Genomic DNA, 16,840 nt, shown 5'->3' on the forward strand with positions numbered 1-16,840 from the left:
AGCTAAATAAGATTTTAATAATGCAGGTTTTATTGAGAAAAAAGCCACAGCACAACAGAATGTGACTCATTTAATCTAGAAGAACTGCAAAAATAAGAATTTCATCTTGAAGGTACATCATGCAAGAATGCTATTTGGAATTTACTCTCTAAAGCCCTGTTTTGTTGTATACCATAAAAATAAGTAAACAAAGTAGCAAGGGTTTGCAGCAGACAAGAGGCATGAATTATACTCATGAAATTAATTAATTAAGGCATGCTAACAAGAAAACCGATTTTTCCATGACCTGTCTAATTAGTGAAACTTCATTCCTTATGAACTCCTACTGTATGTGCGGACACTTTTTCAGCAAGCCCAGCTTCCTCCCTCCCTAACCTGGATCCCCAGCCTTTCACTCAGTCCCCAGCCCTTAAAACCTCATTTCTCTGCCACTTTCTCCAGCAGCCAGGCCCGAGGCACAGTGTGGCAGCCACCAGCACAGTGTGCCTACTGACCACCCAGGGCATACCAGGCAAAGAAGGACCTGATGCTGCAGGTTTCAGCCTTTGCTCTGTGGGAACACTCATAAGGTCTGTTTTCTGCCCCAAAACTGCTTTTCACAAAGCTTAGTAAGACTCAGCGTATACAACCTCAGGTATTGAAATATGCCACTTCCAGGGAAGAAATAGATAAATGGTTGGAAGAGTTACAGAAAGTCCCTACAGTGTAAAAATCTCTACAGCTTGACCAAACCACTCCTTTTCCTGTATTGCAAACAGACTGAAATCCTGTCAGTCAAGTTAAAGCAGTAAAAACCCAAACAGTTCAACAAGGCAGTATCAGACCAGCACTCTGGACACTGCCTTTCTGCAATAGTAACATCTGCCTTGAAAACAGATGTTCCTCCTTTTGTTTCATGTGAGATAACAATGACTACAGAAATCACTATGGACCACATCCAGTGGCAAAATCCATCAAAACAGTGAATGCATCTGTCTGAAGCTATTTCACTCTTACCTTCCACAAGAAAAAAGAATAATTCAATAGGAAGTAAATCTTCCACTTTTTTTGTGTGTTCAACCAACATAACCATGAGGGCCTGACTCATTTCAAAAAAACAGGCTGGTTCACCACTACAGCCCAAGCCCATCTCACTTTGCCTGCCAATTTAAGCTATTACCAGTAACCACTTCTCCGAGACAAAACTTCTCTCTTCAGTGCTTCATCACCAGTGTCCCATTTCATGGAACCATGGGGTAGTGGTGTACTGGCACTATGGAGCTGTTACCTGTTGGCACTATGACCTGTGAAATACTGGCTATGGGATTATCCAGCTGTACAGGTTCCAACTGCCAAGGTACCTTCTGCTCCTTTCTGCACCACATTCCCACCAGACACTTTTAGACAAGTTCATCTGTATCCTCTTTCCCAGTCCTAGCTGACCTAGGGGAGGTCATATATGCCATGTGTTGTAGTTAGGAACGGTATTCCCAAATTTAGTGTTCCCACTGAAACACCCCAGACCCCATGTTGCTTGCTGACTTCCCCCAACCTTCCCTTGTGGCAGGATGAAGAGAAGAACTGAAAGCACAAAAAGGTAAAGATCACAGGATAAGAACAATTTAGCAGAAACAGCAATGAACTAAGAAAAGGAACAGTAACAACAAATAATACTAATAACAGAGTGTACAAATTAGGCAAATGAGTCATACACGAGTGCTCCCCACCCACACACCCACCCTTCACCCTCAGTCCCCCTGCACATGGTGTGAGTCGATATCAAATAACCCCAGGGTCCTGGCTGTGCCCCTCCTGGCTGATGCTAACTTTAACCCTGTCCTGGCTGGAACAGGACACCATGTCCTCACCACTGATGCTTCAAGAAGCAAACTGACAACTTCTCTGGGGTCTCTGCTAGCATGAGTCTCCTATTTGGCTAGATACTGAACCACAATCCAGAGAAACAGAGAGTCATTGAATTGTTTAGGGTGGAAAAGACCCTTAAGATCATCAAGTCCAACCATAAACCCAGCACTCCCAAAAGAGCCACTAAACCATGTCCCCCACTAAAACATGCCTCTAAACACCTGCACACTACCTACACACACTGCTTTTTTCCTCTGTTCTTTACCACCTCCAAAACCTGTAGGAAGGTCCACTACTTGCTCCAACTGTACCAGATGGCAAAGCACAGCAATATAATCTTAGCACAGCATTTAGATGAAACGCAGAATTGCATCATAGTGTTAACATCTTGTTCTCCCACTAACACTCCCATCCCACCATCACTGCTGTCAAAAAAGTGTGGATTATGCCACTGTCATGTTTCCCATACCTGAAACATTACCTTCCCCATACCTTCTCGTTCTCCTCACTTTCCCACTCTCCTCTGTTTCTCTTGGTAATATAAGAAATGGAGATTCCCACAAACTAGAGACCCCCATACCTGGGTTTCCTTTTCCTAAAATAGCTGAAAGCTATCCTATGTATACACACACATATGCATACTTTTGTCTGTATGTAAGTAACTTTGTTTCATTCTTATGCTTTAGTCCAGAATTAAGGATTCTGTATTAATCCAGACATGAAGATGACAGAAGTTCACACAACATCAAAAATAATGAGATAACCTGTTCATAAAATACAGGGCTTGAAAAAGGACCTAGAGAATCTTCAGTTACAGAAATATACTGAAAGGTGCAGCATCAGCAGCCCCTTTAAACCCAAAAGGTTAAATTTGAAACATCATTATTTCTTGAGTTATTTTGAAAAATTCATTGTTAAGGAAAGTGTTTTATTTTATGTTCATAGCTCTTCAGCTAGATTTCTTAAATTAAGCTCATTTCCATGCCCCCATCCTTCCACCCCCATAAACATCAGCTCGTTACTTTAAAAATGCACAGTGAATAAGAAAGAGGCAATTAAGGATGAGGCACTGTAGAAATTTACTGTGACAGGTGTTCAAAGAATGAATCAGTACATGACTTCCCTGTTCTTTTACTCTTCCTTAAGCATCTGCTTTTGACTTATTTTCTGATTTCCCCTTGATGCCTGACCTGAACAAAACCTCTGAGACCTCCTTAGGAAGTGAGGAGCTACAGGAAAACTAAAAAAGCTACAAAAACCCCAAGTGTTTCCAGTGACTCCTGGCTTTGGTTAACCTTCATGCTCCAGTGCTACTCAAAGCACCTCATTTGTTGAGAACTACAGCATTAGACTTTCTCATTATCATTAAGAGCTACCTTTACACAGTATTGGTTTTCCCATTTAACACAGAAAAATCACAAGTTCCTTGCTGGCAATTGCTTCTTCCCCCAGGCAGGACACAGGTTAGCTGTGGGAGGGAACCAGTGCTTGTCATGAGTATTTGTGATGTCTGCAGTATGCCATTCCTCAGCCCTGTAAGAACTGTGGATTGAATTAGATCTGCCAAAATTTTCTACCAAATTTCTATTAGCATCACATTATTCCTAACAGCATAATTGCTGTGAATGTGTATAATAACATATATATGTACCTTGACTCAGTCTTTTGCAAGGCACACTCTGGGACTTGAGATATTCAGCACCAAAAGAGACCACAATATCACAAATGTAGGAAAGGAATGGTTAGGATATCTGGGTGGAAAACAAAAGATAGATTCCTAGAGAAGTACTTCTAGATTAACATACTAAATAGGTTTTTCACCTCTTTGTGTTACACAAAGAAATACAGAATTATTCAGAAGGCTATCCAATGCTCACAGCATGCTTAACAGTGAATCCAGACAAGGTTGCTCAGGGCTTTATCCAGTTGGGTCTTGAAAACCTCAGAGTATGGAAATTAATAACCTCATGAGCAACCAGCAACCTGATACTGAAAATTCTTTCCTTGTATAACACTGACCCTGATAATAATTCATACTATATGAAGTTGAAATCTCCTATTTCAATTTGTCATTGTCTTTTGTTCTCCCACTATACACTGCTGTAAAGAAGTTCCCTGTGCTTCACCTCCCTGTGGGTGTTGGATAGCTCATGTTAGGTCCCTCCAATGCTATATTTTCTTCATGCTGAACAAACCCTGTTATCTCAACCTCTCCTTGCAGGACAAGTGCTCCAAGCCCTGACCATTTTGATGGCCTTTCACTGAACTCATCCAAGTTCACTGATGTCTGGAGGCATCATCACAGATACGGTCTGAGTAAAGGAGAATAATCACTTCCCTCAGCCTTCAGACTACTGTCCCGTTGATACAGTCCAGTCTGCTGCTTTCATTGCTTTGTGATGATCAAGGATAAGGATGCAGTGCATTCTTGGTTTCTTATTCAGTTTTGTCCTGTTTGCTGACCCTGTCAGCACATGTGCCAAGTAACACCAAACAGCTGAATGAGCAAAGCAGAAGACTTTCTGCCCAATTTTGCAGCCTATCCTCACTTAATATGAATGGAAGATCAACTGTCCTGTCAGGATAGCTGCTTCCTCACATCATGTAAAATCATATAAACAACCTGTTAGGATAGTAGAACTGCAGTGACAACATGAGCCACCCGCAGTCATAGGCTTTTAATCTATCTGATCTATAGATAACAAAGCATCCAAGCAAAGTTACCAGCTCCCTCTCTTCTCTACTGCTCTAGTTGTTTCACTTTTTTCATCAGAAATTGTTCATCCCAGAAAATACCATGGAGGTGTGGGATTTTCTTGATCAATTTCAAAGCAAAGATGTGACCAGACACAGCATTTTATAATTAGAGTTTACTAGCCTAAGTGTACACTTGTAACCAGGGACACAAATAAAAGGAAGCTGCAAGAAGGAACTCTGTTTTAATGGGAAAACAGGGGTTTCCACCCAAAATGTGACAAGCCAATAATGCATCATGAAACACAAGATATTTTTAGTTCTCATTCAGTTTATGAGCATAATATCAAACCTCCTCTATCTAACATGCCAACACAGTAATGAAAATAAGATAAAAAGATGAGCGAGTGTATGTTATTCAATATGTCCAAGTATCAATATACTGCTTATCTCTTTGCTTGAATAAAAATACTTACAGAATGTATCAGTAATTTTTTTCATTAAAGTTTAAAGAGGGAAAAGTATTAGGATTTTATCCAGCATACACAGAAAAGGCTTCAATTTTTAAGGGGACTGTAGGAGTGAGAATTGAAGTTGGGCTGCTAAATTGAGTCACATGTGAATGCACTGCCAATCCCATGGAACCCAGAATCTGCCCCACATTTTTGCTGGCAGGTACTGATGCTTGTGAGTGTGTAGCCTGTCTGCTACGACTGCCTGAAGAAAACAGTCCTTGACTTAAAAGCCATAAGAAAACATAGTAAGTACATGCACCACAGTCCATTGTTTTACCCACTATTGCTGTGTCTAAACACTTCAAAAGCATCTCTCCATGAACATTTCACAGGGAAACTTTTGGACACTCTATGAACACTTCTGTATTTTTTATATTCAAAGAAAATATATTCACCTCCTGTGAAAAGGGGTTCTTGCTCAATTTTACAGTTGATGCATATATATTTTTCATCAAATCCTGTCAGCATTTATAGCGCTCAACTCAGATTAGTGGCATATAATTTGAGCAGGAAAATTGAAGAGAAATACACAGTGAGTTTAAAACCAGAAATGGCACTTGTTTATGATAATATTTGCAGCTCTTCCATCTAAGTACCCACACAGATTGCACATACTCCCACAGAGATGGAAATTAATATGTGAAATACCTGTGCAGCTTGAGTGTCACAGTTCCATAAACAGTAGCAAAGCCCAGAAGACGAACCCATCTTAGGAGAACACAGCGAAATATACTTGGCTCAAAATACAAAATGACAACCTATAGAACAGAAAGATAGAGAGAGCTTCAGTACTGCTTTCATGAAAAAGTAGTTCTTCATTCAAATGCAGAATAGTTGCAAAACAGGACAGCAGACACATTTCAGCTCGTACTGCTGTATATTCAGATTTTCTAGTAAAGCGTCGGGATGATCAGATCAACCAGCTGGCACAGTTCTAGGCACCAACTCCTTTTTGAAGAGAGCTGGCAAAAACCCTGTGACAGACTGTGAAGTGACAACACTTTTAAATGCAGTTCCACTGACTTTTCTTAACTGAGTGAAAACATGTACCCAGAGAAGAGGATAGAACAGACAAGGACATTTTCCTTGAGCTATTCAAGTAATAACGCAGCTGGCTTAATTCTGGTTTGATAGGCTGTATTTACTAGGTTACACTTCAAAGTCACTCCTAATAAACCTAGCAAAATGATAGCTGCTCATTTTTCTCTGCCAAACAAAAAATGATTGCACTAGTCTCTCTCTATCCAAAATACGAAATATTTATGACACACTTAACTCTTTCTGCCCCATATATTTTATCTAAGCTATATCAAATCTCCCTATGCATCACCACTTATTTAAGGAAAATAAGCTTTTTGTTCACCTACATATTTCTCTAATCACAACAAAAGAGGTCCTACAAGCCTTTTGCCCTGTCTGCCAAGGACCATGCACAAGGACAACACTCCGTAAGCAGTAACTGAAAGCTACTTCTGTAGCATATAGAAACTTCACTATCAAGTAAAATAACACTCTTCTCTAAAACAGGGTTGCTCAGTGAACTCAGTCACAATTTGAACCAGGAGTCCATTTCTTCTCCTTCCAACAGACATTGTCCCTGGTGTCCTGAGGGTTGATCCCATATACCTTCCCACTCATCTGGTCCCACCAGGAGCCTGCTGTCCCAGGGATTTATTGGTAACCTGTCCTTACCCCACCTGTGGACCCTGCTTGGTCCAGCAAACCTAGATCCCGTGCATTCAGTGTGTCTGACCAGAACCTGCTAAAACAACCCAATGCACCACAGTACAAATTAATTAGGTAATCCTGGTCTAGAGAAAGCAAGCACTGAAACATCTCAGGCCATCTGTCACAGCTTCATTTACAGTCAGTACATTCTGGCAGCAGAGGTAGTATTGTGCCTACTGGCTGTCACATATTATTTCCCTAAGTAAATGCTCTTCTATGTGGAATTCAAGTTCAGGATATTGGCCAAAAGCCCAGGACTACATCCTTTGGGTGACATAGACTTCTTTAGAAGAGTGGGGGCAAAAATGGCACATGTGGGCTGAGAGAGATGGAAGCCGCTGTGCTTCACTGGCATGCTCTTTTATACAGCAGAATCAAACTATTTCTTTTAAAAATATGATTTGCTGAATCAAACTGTGCTGCAAATTTTAACCTACTTTTGTTCACTGTTATTGGACTGACAGAATCACAGAATATACTGAGTTGGAAGGGACCCACAGGGATCATCAAGTCCAACTCCTGGCACTGCACAGGATACCCCAAGAGTCACACTGTGCTTGAGACTCTCCAAATGCTTCTTGAACTTTGTCAGGCTTGGTGCTGTGACCACTTCCCTGTGGAGCCTGTTCCAGTGCCCAACCACCCTCTGGGTGAAAAACTGTTTCCTGATTTGACATGCTTCAATGTAGACATTTTCTGGGATTCTGACAAATTCTGCATGTTGGAAAGGCAGCAGCATTCAGCTTTTCTCCTTGGATAATCAGCTGGAAAACCAAAATGCATCAACACGTGCATGACCACGCTTGGGCAAACAGAACATCCAGCAAAAAGCTTCTCAGAAAGACCTGAAAGGCAGCAATGACCTCTTATCCTAATATACAGTTATATACATTAGGACAGTTGCAGAACCTGAGCAAAGTCTGTAGCAGTAACTTGTCTCCTGAGGTTTGCCAGGGGGTAGGAAACACCATGTTTCATCTTTGATTCTTCCAAAGAAAAACAATGTCAAAAAAAGACTGGCATACAGAGACTCTGAACATTTCAAAGTTGATTTGAAAGCAGAATTTTTCAGATAATTGAAATGGGAAGGTCTGAAAACTCTCCAGGCATAAAATTTTCTGAACAAGGGCAACAGCTCTCTTTGCCATGCAATCTGACACAGCAATTTCATCTGCTGCTGCTTGTTGAAACATTAACTGCTTGTGTCTAGAAAATCTCATTGATTTGCATTGAATCATTTGTATGAGCAGCTGAGGCATTTGGCTAGATATCAACCAAGAAACCACCACTTCAAATGCAGCCTGGTGTGAGCCGGCATGTGACAGCTCACCCTGAAGGCTGCAGAGGCAAGGCTGCCATTTGAAATAGACACATTTTAACTGCTCCTTCACCCAGTGGGGATGGATATTGCAGAAGAAACACTTCACCCAAGTTTGAGTCCCTTTTGGATCTTCCAGTGTTTATATGATGGAGAATTGTAACAGTGCCTTCAGTAGGGCCAGTGTCCATTTCTGCCTATTCTTGCACGTGGTCTGTCATGGACCCAGGCTTTGAAGAGCAAGAATTGCTATATGTACATTTTGCTTTATTCTTAGGCATCGCAGAAGGCTATTCTAAGAATATGTCATTCCCATTCCCATCAGGGCTCACGAGGATGTTCAGGTGACTGCCCTCTCTAAGTTCTTGTTAGCATTACATCTCTTATAAGCACCATGAATTTTAGAGGAACAATTTCTAAACTGAAGAATCTTTAATGGATTGGAGCCAAGAGGCTACAGAAACACTGCCCTGGAAGCCTTGCTCAGTTTTTTAACCCAGGTGGAATACAATTCTTGCAAAGAATCTGGTCCAAGGTATGGCTGCTGCATTCCATCCCTCACTCTCCCCTAGTTAAAAAAAACCCCAAAAAACCCAAACAAAAAAAAAAGAGGAACATAACACAGAAAAGTCTCCAGTTTGTTTTGTATAAGCCTCTCCCACCTTATCAAAACCCCCATTCCCTACTGTTATCCCCAGAGCTAAGCCTTCCTCAAGTGACAACAAATGTGCAGCAAAGGGTTGCTGAGCTCCAAGTGAGGAGTGTAGGATGAGCATCAGATTCACCCACATATCCAGGCTGCTCTCAGCAGAACAAGGGAATCCCTCAGTTCTAAAAGACTACCCTGCCCACCAAAAATCTGACAATATTTCATTTTCCCTTTTTGCACGTGTGATCCATTAGACCATGATCTCCTTAAAAATGCTGGGATGTTTTGCTGATGGATGTAACAAAACCTTTTTACTGTACATAAAGAAATGTGTTATCATCAGTTCTGCCAGCTCCTGGCATCCACTTAAATACTAGACATCAGTTTCTGCTACTTAAACAAAAAGATCTGGGGAAAATCATTTGGTAACCAGAAGAAGATAAGTCAAACAATGGCTGTTCTTGTCCTGGTTACTGCAGCTGTGCGTGAGATTTCATGAGCTGTGGCTCATCTCTGTCATTTGGACAAATGCATTTAGATGTTTGCTTTTAAACTCAACGTGGTTTAAGCTGTTATTATCCTTGCCAAAACATTGTTCCAGTAGTCACGCTACCACTTGTGGAGTCAGAGATGAAAAGACTTCCTAAGGTCACCAGCTAACTGTCAAGTGTGTTTAGAGCTGGAGAATTACAGACACGGAAGAGGGACTTAGCTTGCTGACACAGAGATCAGCCAGCTCAGTTATTCATCTGACATGGTGAACAGACACACACGCTCTCTAAAGACAACAGCTGAAGTCAATAAAAGCACCTCACACATTACAGCAAATTTTCCTTATCGGGACAGGTAGGAAAGTAAAAGTGTTCAATAACACTGAACAATTGAACATTCAAAAAGCTAACAGAGTTCATCCACACAAAAAATTGGGAATTATTGAGTTTTAGAGGCTCAGTGCCATTGCTTCTTAAAAGATAAACAGCATTTTAGAAAGATCCTTTAAAAAAAAAAATACACCTTATTATAGCCCTATAATGTTAATAGTGAGCAAAACTGCATCACAAAATGCTCTTGAGTCTTTCAGATTAACTTTACTGTGCATATTAAAAGACGGTTAATGCTGCCTTTCACCTCGGCATCAGATGCAGGCAAAAATATTTTTATACTGTGCACTTCCCCAAGGTGCACTGACCAGGATTTAGTCTGGCTAAATCAAACATGTAATTTCTTCCTACACTGTTTTAGGGGGTTTAGTAAATCAGGACTACTAATGCAAGTTTCATAGATAACCCAGTACCTTGAAGAAATTCAGCTTCAGCTACTTGGAAAGGAGCTTGGCCTAAAGGTTTCAAATACACATCTCCATTGACTAGAAAGGCACTACAGCATTTATTTTAGGGAAGTTGCTTCACTATATGTCAATTAATAATCTGCATTAGGAGGACTAAGCCAAGCACTTTATAGCCAGCTGTAATTATACAGCCAACTTTGTAATGTACTTAAGACAAGTACTTTTTACTTAAATTCTTAAGCCACAGAAGTCACATGAATAGATCAAAAACTCATTTTCCTCTACAATCATCAAATTGCTATACTTCATGTTGAGAGGGAATTGGCAACACTACAACATCTCAAAAGATCAGAAGTCAAAGAGCTTTAAAAAATACGAGTATTGTCACTGCTAATAATCCTAAAGCTAAACATGAAAAATTTTGAGCAGGACCTTAACTCCAAAAGCCCCAAGGTGTTCGAAATTTTTTAACTCTTCTTATTTTTGCCCTCAGTTGTAGACTCACACTAAGATTTAGGTTGGAATGGACCTTTAGAGATCATCTAGTTCCTAGTGCTGTGGACAGGGATGTTATCCACGTTCTATAGATGAAAATGAAATTCAGAGCTTAGAATTTGAGCATAAGCATCATCTGCTTAGGGATCTGAGGTGCAAGTCACCCACTTTAGACAAAAATGATGCAAAAGTAATGGGTTTTTTCTCATTTGCAAATAACCAAATTCATCTTAAAATTGTGCCCACTTAACACAAAAAACTTTACAGGAAAACTACCTACTTTTTAATTGAACTTCAGAGTTTTCTGAAAGTACTCTGCACAGTTCAATGCAGGACATGACACAGCTATTCAAGATAATGCCTTTTGGGCTAATTCCATTAACGAGCATCTAGGAGATACTGTGAAGAGATCCATCGGATCTGTTCCACTGCCCAGCACCATCTGCCCTTGCCTGACTGCAACAGCTGTCTAGGGCTGTCTCTAGGCAATTCTGCTATGCAACAAGCCATCAGATACTTCCTCTCAGTATCCTGCCGTGCTGAGGGATGGGCAGTCTTCTTTCATCTGCCGTGTTTCAGCAGTTTCTTTCAACTAGTCAAATATCCTCCAGGGTATCTCAAGTCACCTATTAATGCTTCAATCCTAACACTGAGGGGGGATTTCCTGCAGCAGAGATGTTGTTTGCAATGTTAGATAAGCTTGCCATCCAAACTCATAACAGTCTGGCACTACACTTCCTAGGAAAGGGACCAATCCACTTGTATGTGGGCACACTGCCATCTCAACAGATGGGATGAATGAAGGCACTCATGAGCCTGTGCACGGGCTCCACATACCACTGCTCGCAGCATGAGTCACAGCTCAGATCATCTGCTTAAATATTAGCAAATGCACAGCTCCTTATCCAGCCCTGTACCATCCACAAGCATTTCCGGTGCAGCTACACACAACATTTTAGTATGATAATAGCTGAATATAAGAACACTTCCTTCCACTTCCACCCCATTTTTTAAACCACATGTGCTTTTTGAGACATTACATCTTCCTATAATAGGCCTGTGAGCACACAGTACATCAAACCCTGCTATCCTTGCAAATCTCACCATTTTAGAGCCAAGCTGCGCCGGATCATTAGCTCAATGCCTCTGTAAAGCACACATTTGCTGCACAAAACAATGGTAACTACTCAGTAGGTTTTATCATTATAAATTCTGTATTTATAATAGAATAATATTCTATATGCCTCTGAATTGGAACTGAATCAACTTCCCAGTATACAGCATTGGAAGCACTCTGCTGCTGGGGGCAATGCATTTCAGATAAGAAGTATCTCATAGGCAAAATCCTTGCAGCCATTTAAGTAAAATCTTCTGGGTTTCTTCATAAAAGAAGACAAACTTTTCCTCATCACCCACACAAAGTCCAGATTAAAATTCTACCTACTGAAATCTTTTTTTCCTTCCCACTATACTTTCAACTGTAGATATTGCTGTCTTCTTCATTGCCTATCTTAAAATATCTAGTAATAAAATACCTATTAAACCTCTATCTGTGTTTTAGCAAAGATATGTCTTGCCTGTAAAATCTTTTGGAAGACCAAGACCCAGTATAAACACATAACCACCAACACCAGTGTAGAATGAAAGGGCAGACTTCTAGAACTCGATTCATCAGAATGTTTTGCTATCACTAGGTTTTATTACCCTTTGGATTCATCCTCACTAGACAGTAACAACAGAACTCTAAAGTTCTTTATGGAACGCATATTTTACAGTAGAGCTCATTTAGCCTCCTGAGAGATTTCACTGGAGATTAAGCAAACAGAACCTTCAAGATCATTCTGGTTTGACAAAAGACTGCATACTTAGAATGCCTTTTTATGGATATCTCTTCAATTACTTTCCCTCTTTGTTTTTCCTTCCTCTGTTCATAAGGGAGATCTCAACTAACTATTGACAAGACACCCCTGAATAGGTTATTTTGAGGAAAAAACCCTCTTCCATGTGGTTTCCGAGATGCTGTCATGTATTTCCTCCAATCCAAAGAGAAAAACTGAAATGCCACAGATCCTACCAGCTCTGGAAATATTTATTTATAAATGACTTGAACACATGGCCTGAAAATGCATTTATTTACCATAAATTCTAGCCTTTGCTTAAGCCTTACTAATGATCCAGCTTCACTGTTCCTATTTGCTTTGGTCTAATAAATAGTATTTTAAAGTCAAGTAATAAAAAAATCAACATGTAATCCACAATGGCTTTAACAAGAGACATGCTTGCACTCTTGTAGATAGATTTGATCACAACAAATGAATTTTTATGTCCAACAAGGTCCACACAGTAGAGAAGAGCAATCCAGGACTTTTTCCTAATAAAGGATAAAACTCGGTCACAAAACAGTTCATTAGCTTATGATAGACATCAACTGATGCCCTGGCTGAATTGGTTATAAATGCTAAGGGTTGAAAGGTACTCCAAGTGTCAATTCACAACCAACAAGAGAAAAGAGATACAAAGAAAGATATCACACCAGGTCTGCACCCTCTTTGGGGGGGAAAAAAAAAAAAAAAGCATAAAAACTAGTATTACCAAAAGGACTAGACTTCTCCTCCAGGCTGCTGTGGGAACCCTTTGAGGAATTGAGGAGAAACAGGAATCACCTTGAAACACTGGATTATCACATATGTTCTCTGCATCTGTTTCCAAACACAGAGATCATGCTTAGCTTTTCACTGTAATAGAATAAACTATTTAACTTCAGCTGCAAAACTCTCAAATACAAGGAGAGATTTCAGTGGTACTGGCCCAGGGAGTGGTGATACTAAACAGGTAAAACATGATCAATCAGTAAGTATGACATCTTCCAGTCTAAGGGGCTGTAGGCACTGAGGTGATGGAGGTGGCAAGTCCAGTTCCTTAGGGGCAAATGTTTGTCCAAGACAGGTGTCTTCCTGACCACTGCTGGTTATTGGATGCTTCTGTAGAAGCAGTACAAGACAGGGAGAAGGTCTGAGGCTCAGAAGTTCCATTGAGACCACGCCAAAGTGTACCACAATGAACAAATTACCTAACACTGAAAAATCCAAGCTGAAAAAAAAATCTGCTAGCTTTAATCATGTCCCATGTAAGGCAGAAGAGAAAATAAAGTCAGAATTGCACACTATGCTTTCCCTTTCACTCAAAGGTACTTCTGCTTCACCATTACCATAAAGCAAAAGAAGCAAATAAATACTTTTCAGGGAGTCCAAAAAGTAATGAGCTTGGTTGACCCAACTGACCTTCCTACTCATCTGCTTGGATGTGCCACTTATTTCTCTGTCTTTGGTAGATGTCTATGCCGTACATGTACGTTGGCTCCCTCCTGACAACCTCACAGTCTTTAATACAGTTACCCTAAAAACAGCCTGAACAGCCTCAGTCCCTGAGGACTTGAGAGTTGGCTCATCTCAGCAATTCAGACACTTCAAACTGGCCAGATGTGGACTTGGCTGGAGGTCTGAAGTTTCCTCTGAAATCAAGACACTGCCTCAGAAAGTTTAAAATGTGTTTGAACAAGATTCTTTAAAAACAACAGTAACTGTTGTGTTTGAAAATTTAAAGCCTACCAGAATCCACGTAGTTTGTGGATTCTCTGTTTGTGTACAGAGCAAAATGCTTTTCCTGACTCACGTAGGTCACCAACCACAGCCTTGAAGCACAAAATTAATGCATAGTCATTGATCTGACTTTAAAGATTCTAAGGGCCTAGCAAGGGAGTCAGGAGCCATCGACTTCACTGAAAGGCAACTACCAAATATTTAAAAAATATCTGGCTTCTTGTCTTCAAAAAGAGTGCTAAGAGCAGTGTAGATAGCACTGATGTTCTGCACTTTTTCATTTGATGTTTTTTAAACTTAGATGAAAAGGTCTTCAATTACTTTCCAGTTAAATACCGAAAGATACATGAAAATGTGGGTTTCCTGACCAAGCAAATGGTCAGGTTTTGAGTGAAGATTATTAGACATGATCTGCCAGCAGCAACACTAAAAGCAAAGATGAGCAGATGGGGCATTCAGGGCTCCAGCCTCATGCACACTAAGGCTGAGAAGAGAAACACAAGTGAAATACAGAGGAGAAGCTGAGCTCCTTAATCATTCAAAGCTTCTATTTTCATAGTTTGCATTACATTCAAAAAACGTCATTCAAAATTAATAGAAATAATTTCATCCGAATGTTTTATCTAGGCAATGTACAGGCACACCAAAAATTGTTCATGCTGATGTTATAAAAGTGGAAAATCAAAGGAAGCTGCAAAGTCAAAATATCTTCTAAAATATTTGCTTCTTCCGCCAGTTAACTTTTATAATCCAACTGCTTCTTTCATCTGTTCAGATACATTTTCTTCCATGTGACATGCCACCTGGGTAAATGACAACAGTCAACTAAATGTCCTAGTTTATCTAGTTCCTATGTGAAAAAAACCCCTTAACTTACTTATTGGGTGCATTACTATCATCTTTTCTTAAAAAGAATGTGGTAACCAAAGAAGCAGAAAGAGAAACATTTTAACAAGCTGAACCATCTCTAATGAAAATACCTTGACATCTCTTCAGCCTCCTCATTTGCCAAATCACGGACACATTTTAATAATAGTTTTAAGGACATGTATTTTCATTATTTTATTAAAACTAAGGAAAATCTAACAATTAATTTTAAGACCACATCTGTGATTTTAGGAAAAAGGAATCTTTTAAAAACATAATTGTGAAGTAGTCTATATTAAAATAAATCTTGCAAGAGCTACAGCTAAATCAAGACAAAATAGATTAAATTATTCACAGCAATTTGTCAAGTATACTTAATGCAAGACACAGGTCACAAAAGAGACTCACACAGACTTTTTTTATCTTGTTACATTATAGCTGAAATCCCTACAAATATACAGTGTAAGATGTGTGGGGGGGGGAGTGTTATTTGAGTATTTCCAAATAGTGACTCCTACCTGGGGAAAAGGAAACATGCAGTATTCACAGTTCCAAAAATACCTATCTCCTCATTTTAATCTAACAAAGCCAGAGAAGTATTTAATACAAACTTTGTGAGAAAAAAAAAGCTATCTGATGGTTTAGGTTCTTCAGAAATGCCTCCTTTCTGGCTGCGTGCTCTGTCTGAACTGCATGCTGGCAGGTTCATGAGTCATGGTAGGAATTTTATTGACATCAACTATTAAGATGGCTATTTGGAAAAGATAATGGGGACAGACCAGGACTTTGAAATACCCTGCTAAACCGCAGCGAAGAGCAGGACAGAACTGTCTGCTATCCTCCTCAGGACAATTTTTGTTGGTATTTATTTTGACAACAAGCAATTTAGAAAAACTCTCTCCACGAAACACCAGCCGGACATCTCAATCCAGCCAGTGCTGATTAGTTTACTGCAGACATCTCTGCTGGAACTATTGACTTTTCATTTTCAGCTTATGCACCTGTAGCAACAACAGCAGTGGGGACAAGCCAGAGACCATGGCGTGACCAGCCTCCAGAAGAAGTGCTGGGAACACTCCATCTCCTAATGTTCCCTAATGAAGAATATCTGTCTCATAAATCTGCTTTAGGTAAACTGAAGCTATTGGTAATTGGATGAATTGTAAAAATGAGTGACATACCTTGCTGGCATAATCTACATTAACCTTCAATCTACACTAACTGTATCAAACAAATTATGTTATTAACATAATTAATTCATTACAGGTAATTAATGAAGTCCAGAAGAAACCAGCCAACCAACCAACACCTGCAAACTCAAAATTCACTCCATAGTAGAAACTATGGAAATAGGAATGAAACAGTTTTTCTTCCTAGTAGGAAGATATTCTTATTGCTCTTTTATCACATGGATACAAACATTTCCACCTTCCAAAAAAATTATTTGGACAGTTTGCTTGCCTAAGAGGGCCAGAGTGCTCATACTTTTTTCGTCTAGTCAAAAGGAAAAAAAACCCTGTTTAATAGAAATCTATGCAAGAAGAATATTTGTAGAGTGTTGAGCAGATATTGAAAAATTATTATGACTGAGAAATTAAAACAAATTCAGCAAAATAAATTTCTGTATTCAAGATGATCAAGCTCTTCTATCATTTTCTTTCAGTCACATATGCCACCCAGGTGATTTTTAAAGAACAGCATAAAATTAATCACGTTTGTATAAATATTTGAATACATATATATTTAAATACAGAAACAGATTTGGTGCATTTGTTGTGATTTTTTTGCCTGTAAAATCATGATTCTCTTTCAAAAGTTAGTTGCTTTTCATGCAGATTCTAA

General features: G+C 39.6%; 1 protein-coding gene across 1 annotated transcript in view; it reads right to left on the reverse strand.

The window, feature by feature from the left end:
• GPR158 (G protein-coupled receptor 158) overlaps positions 1–16,840 on the reverse strand; it is a gene marked incomplete at both ends in the record, with an annotated part of 187,253 nt that overhangs the window by 44,607 nt on the left and 125,806 nt on the right. The window contains one exon of the mRNA XM_082300225.1: positions 5,703–5,812. Within this exon, the coding sequence (XP_082156351.1) occupies positions 5,703–5,812 (110 nt within the window). The remainder of the gene's footprint in view (positions 1–5,702; positions 5,813–16,840) is intronic.

Source organism: Coloeus monedula (genome assembly GCF_965178545.1).
Source record: "Coloeus monedula genome assembly, chromosome: 1".
NCBI classification, from domain to species: Eukaryota; Metazoa; Chordata; class Aves; order Passeriformes; family Corvidae; genus Coloeus; species Coloeus monedula.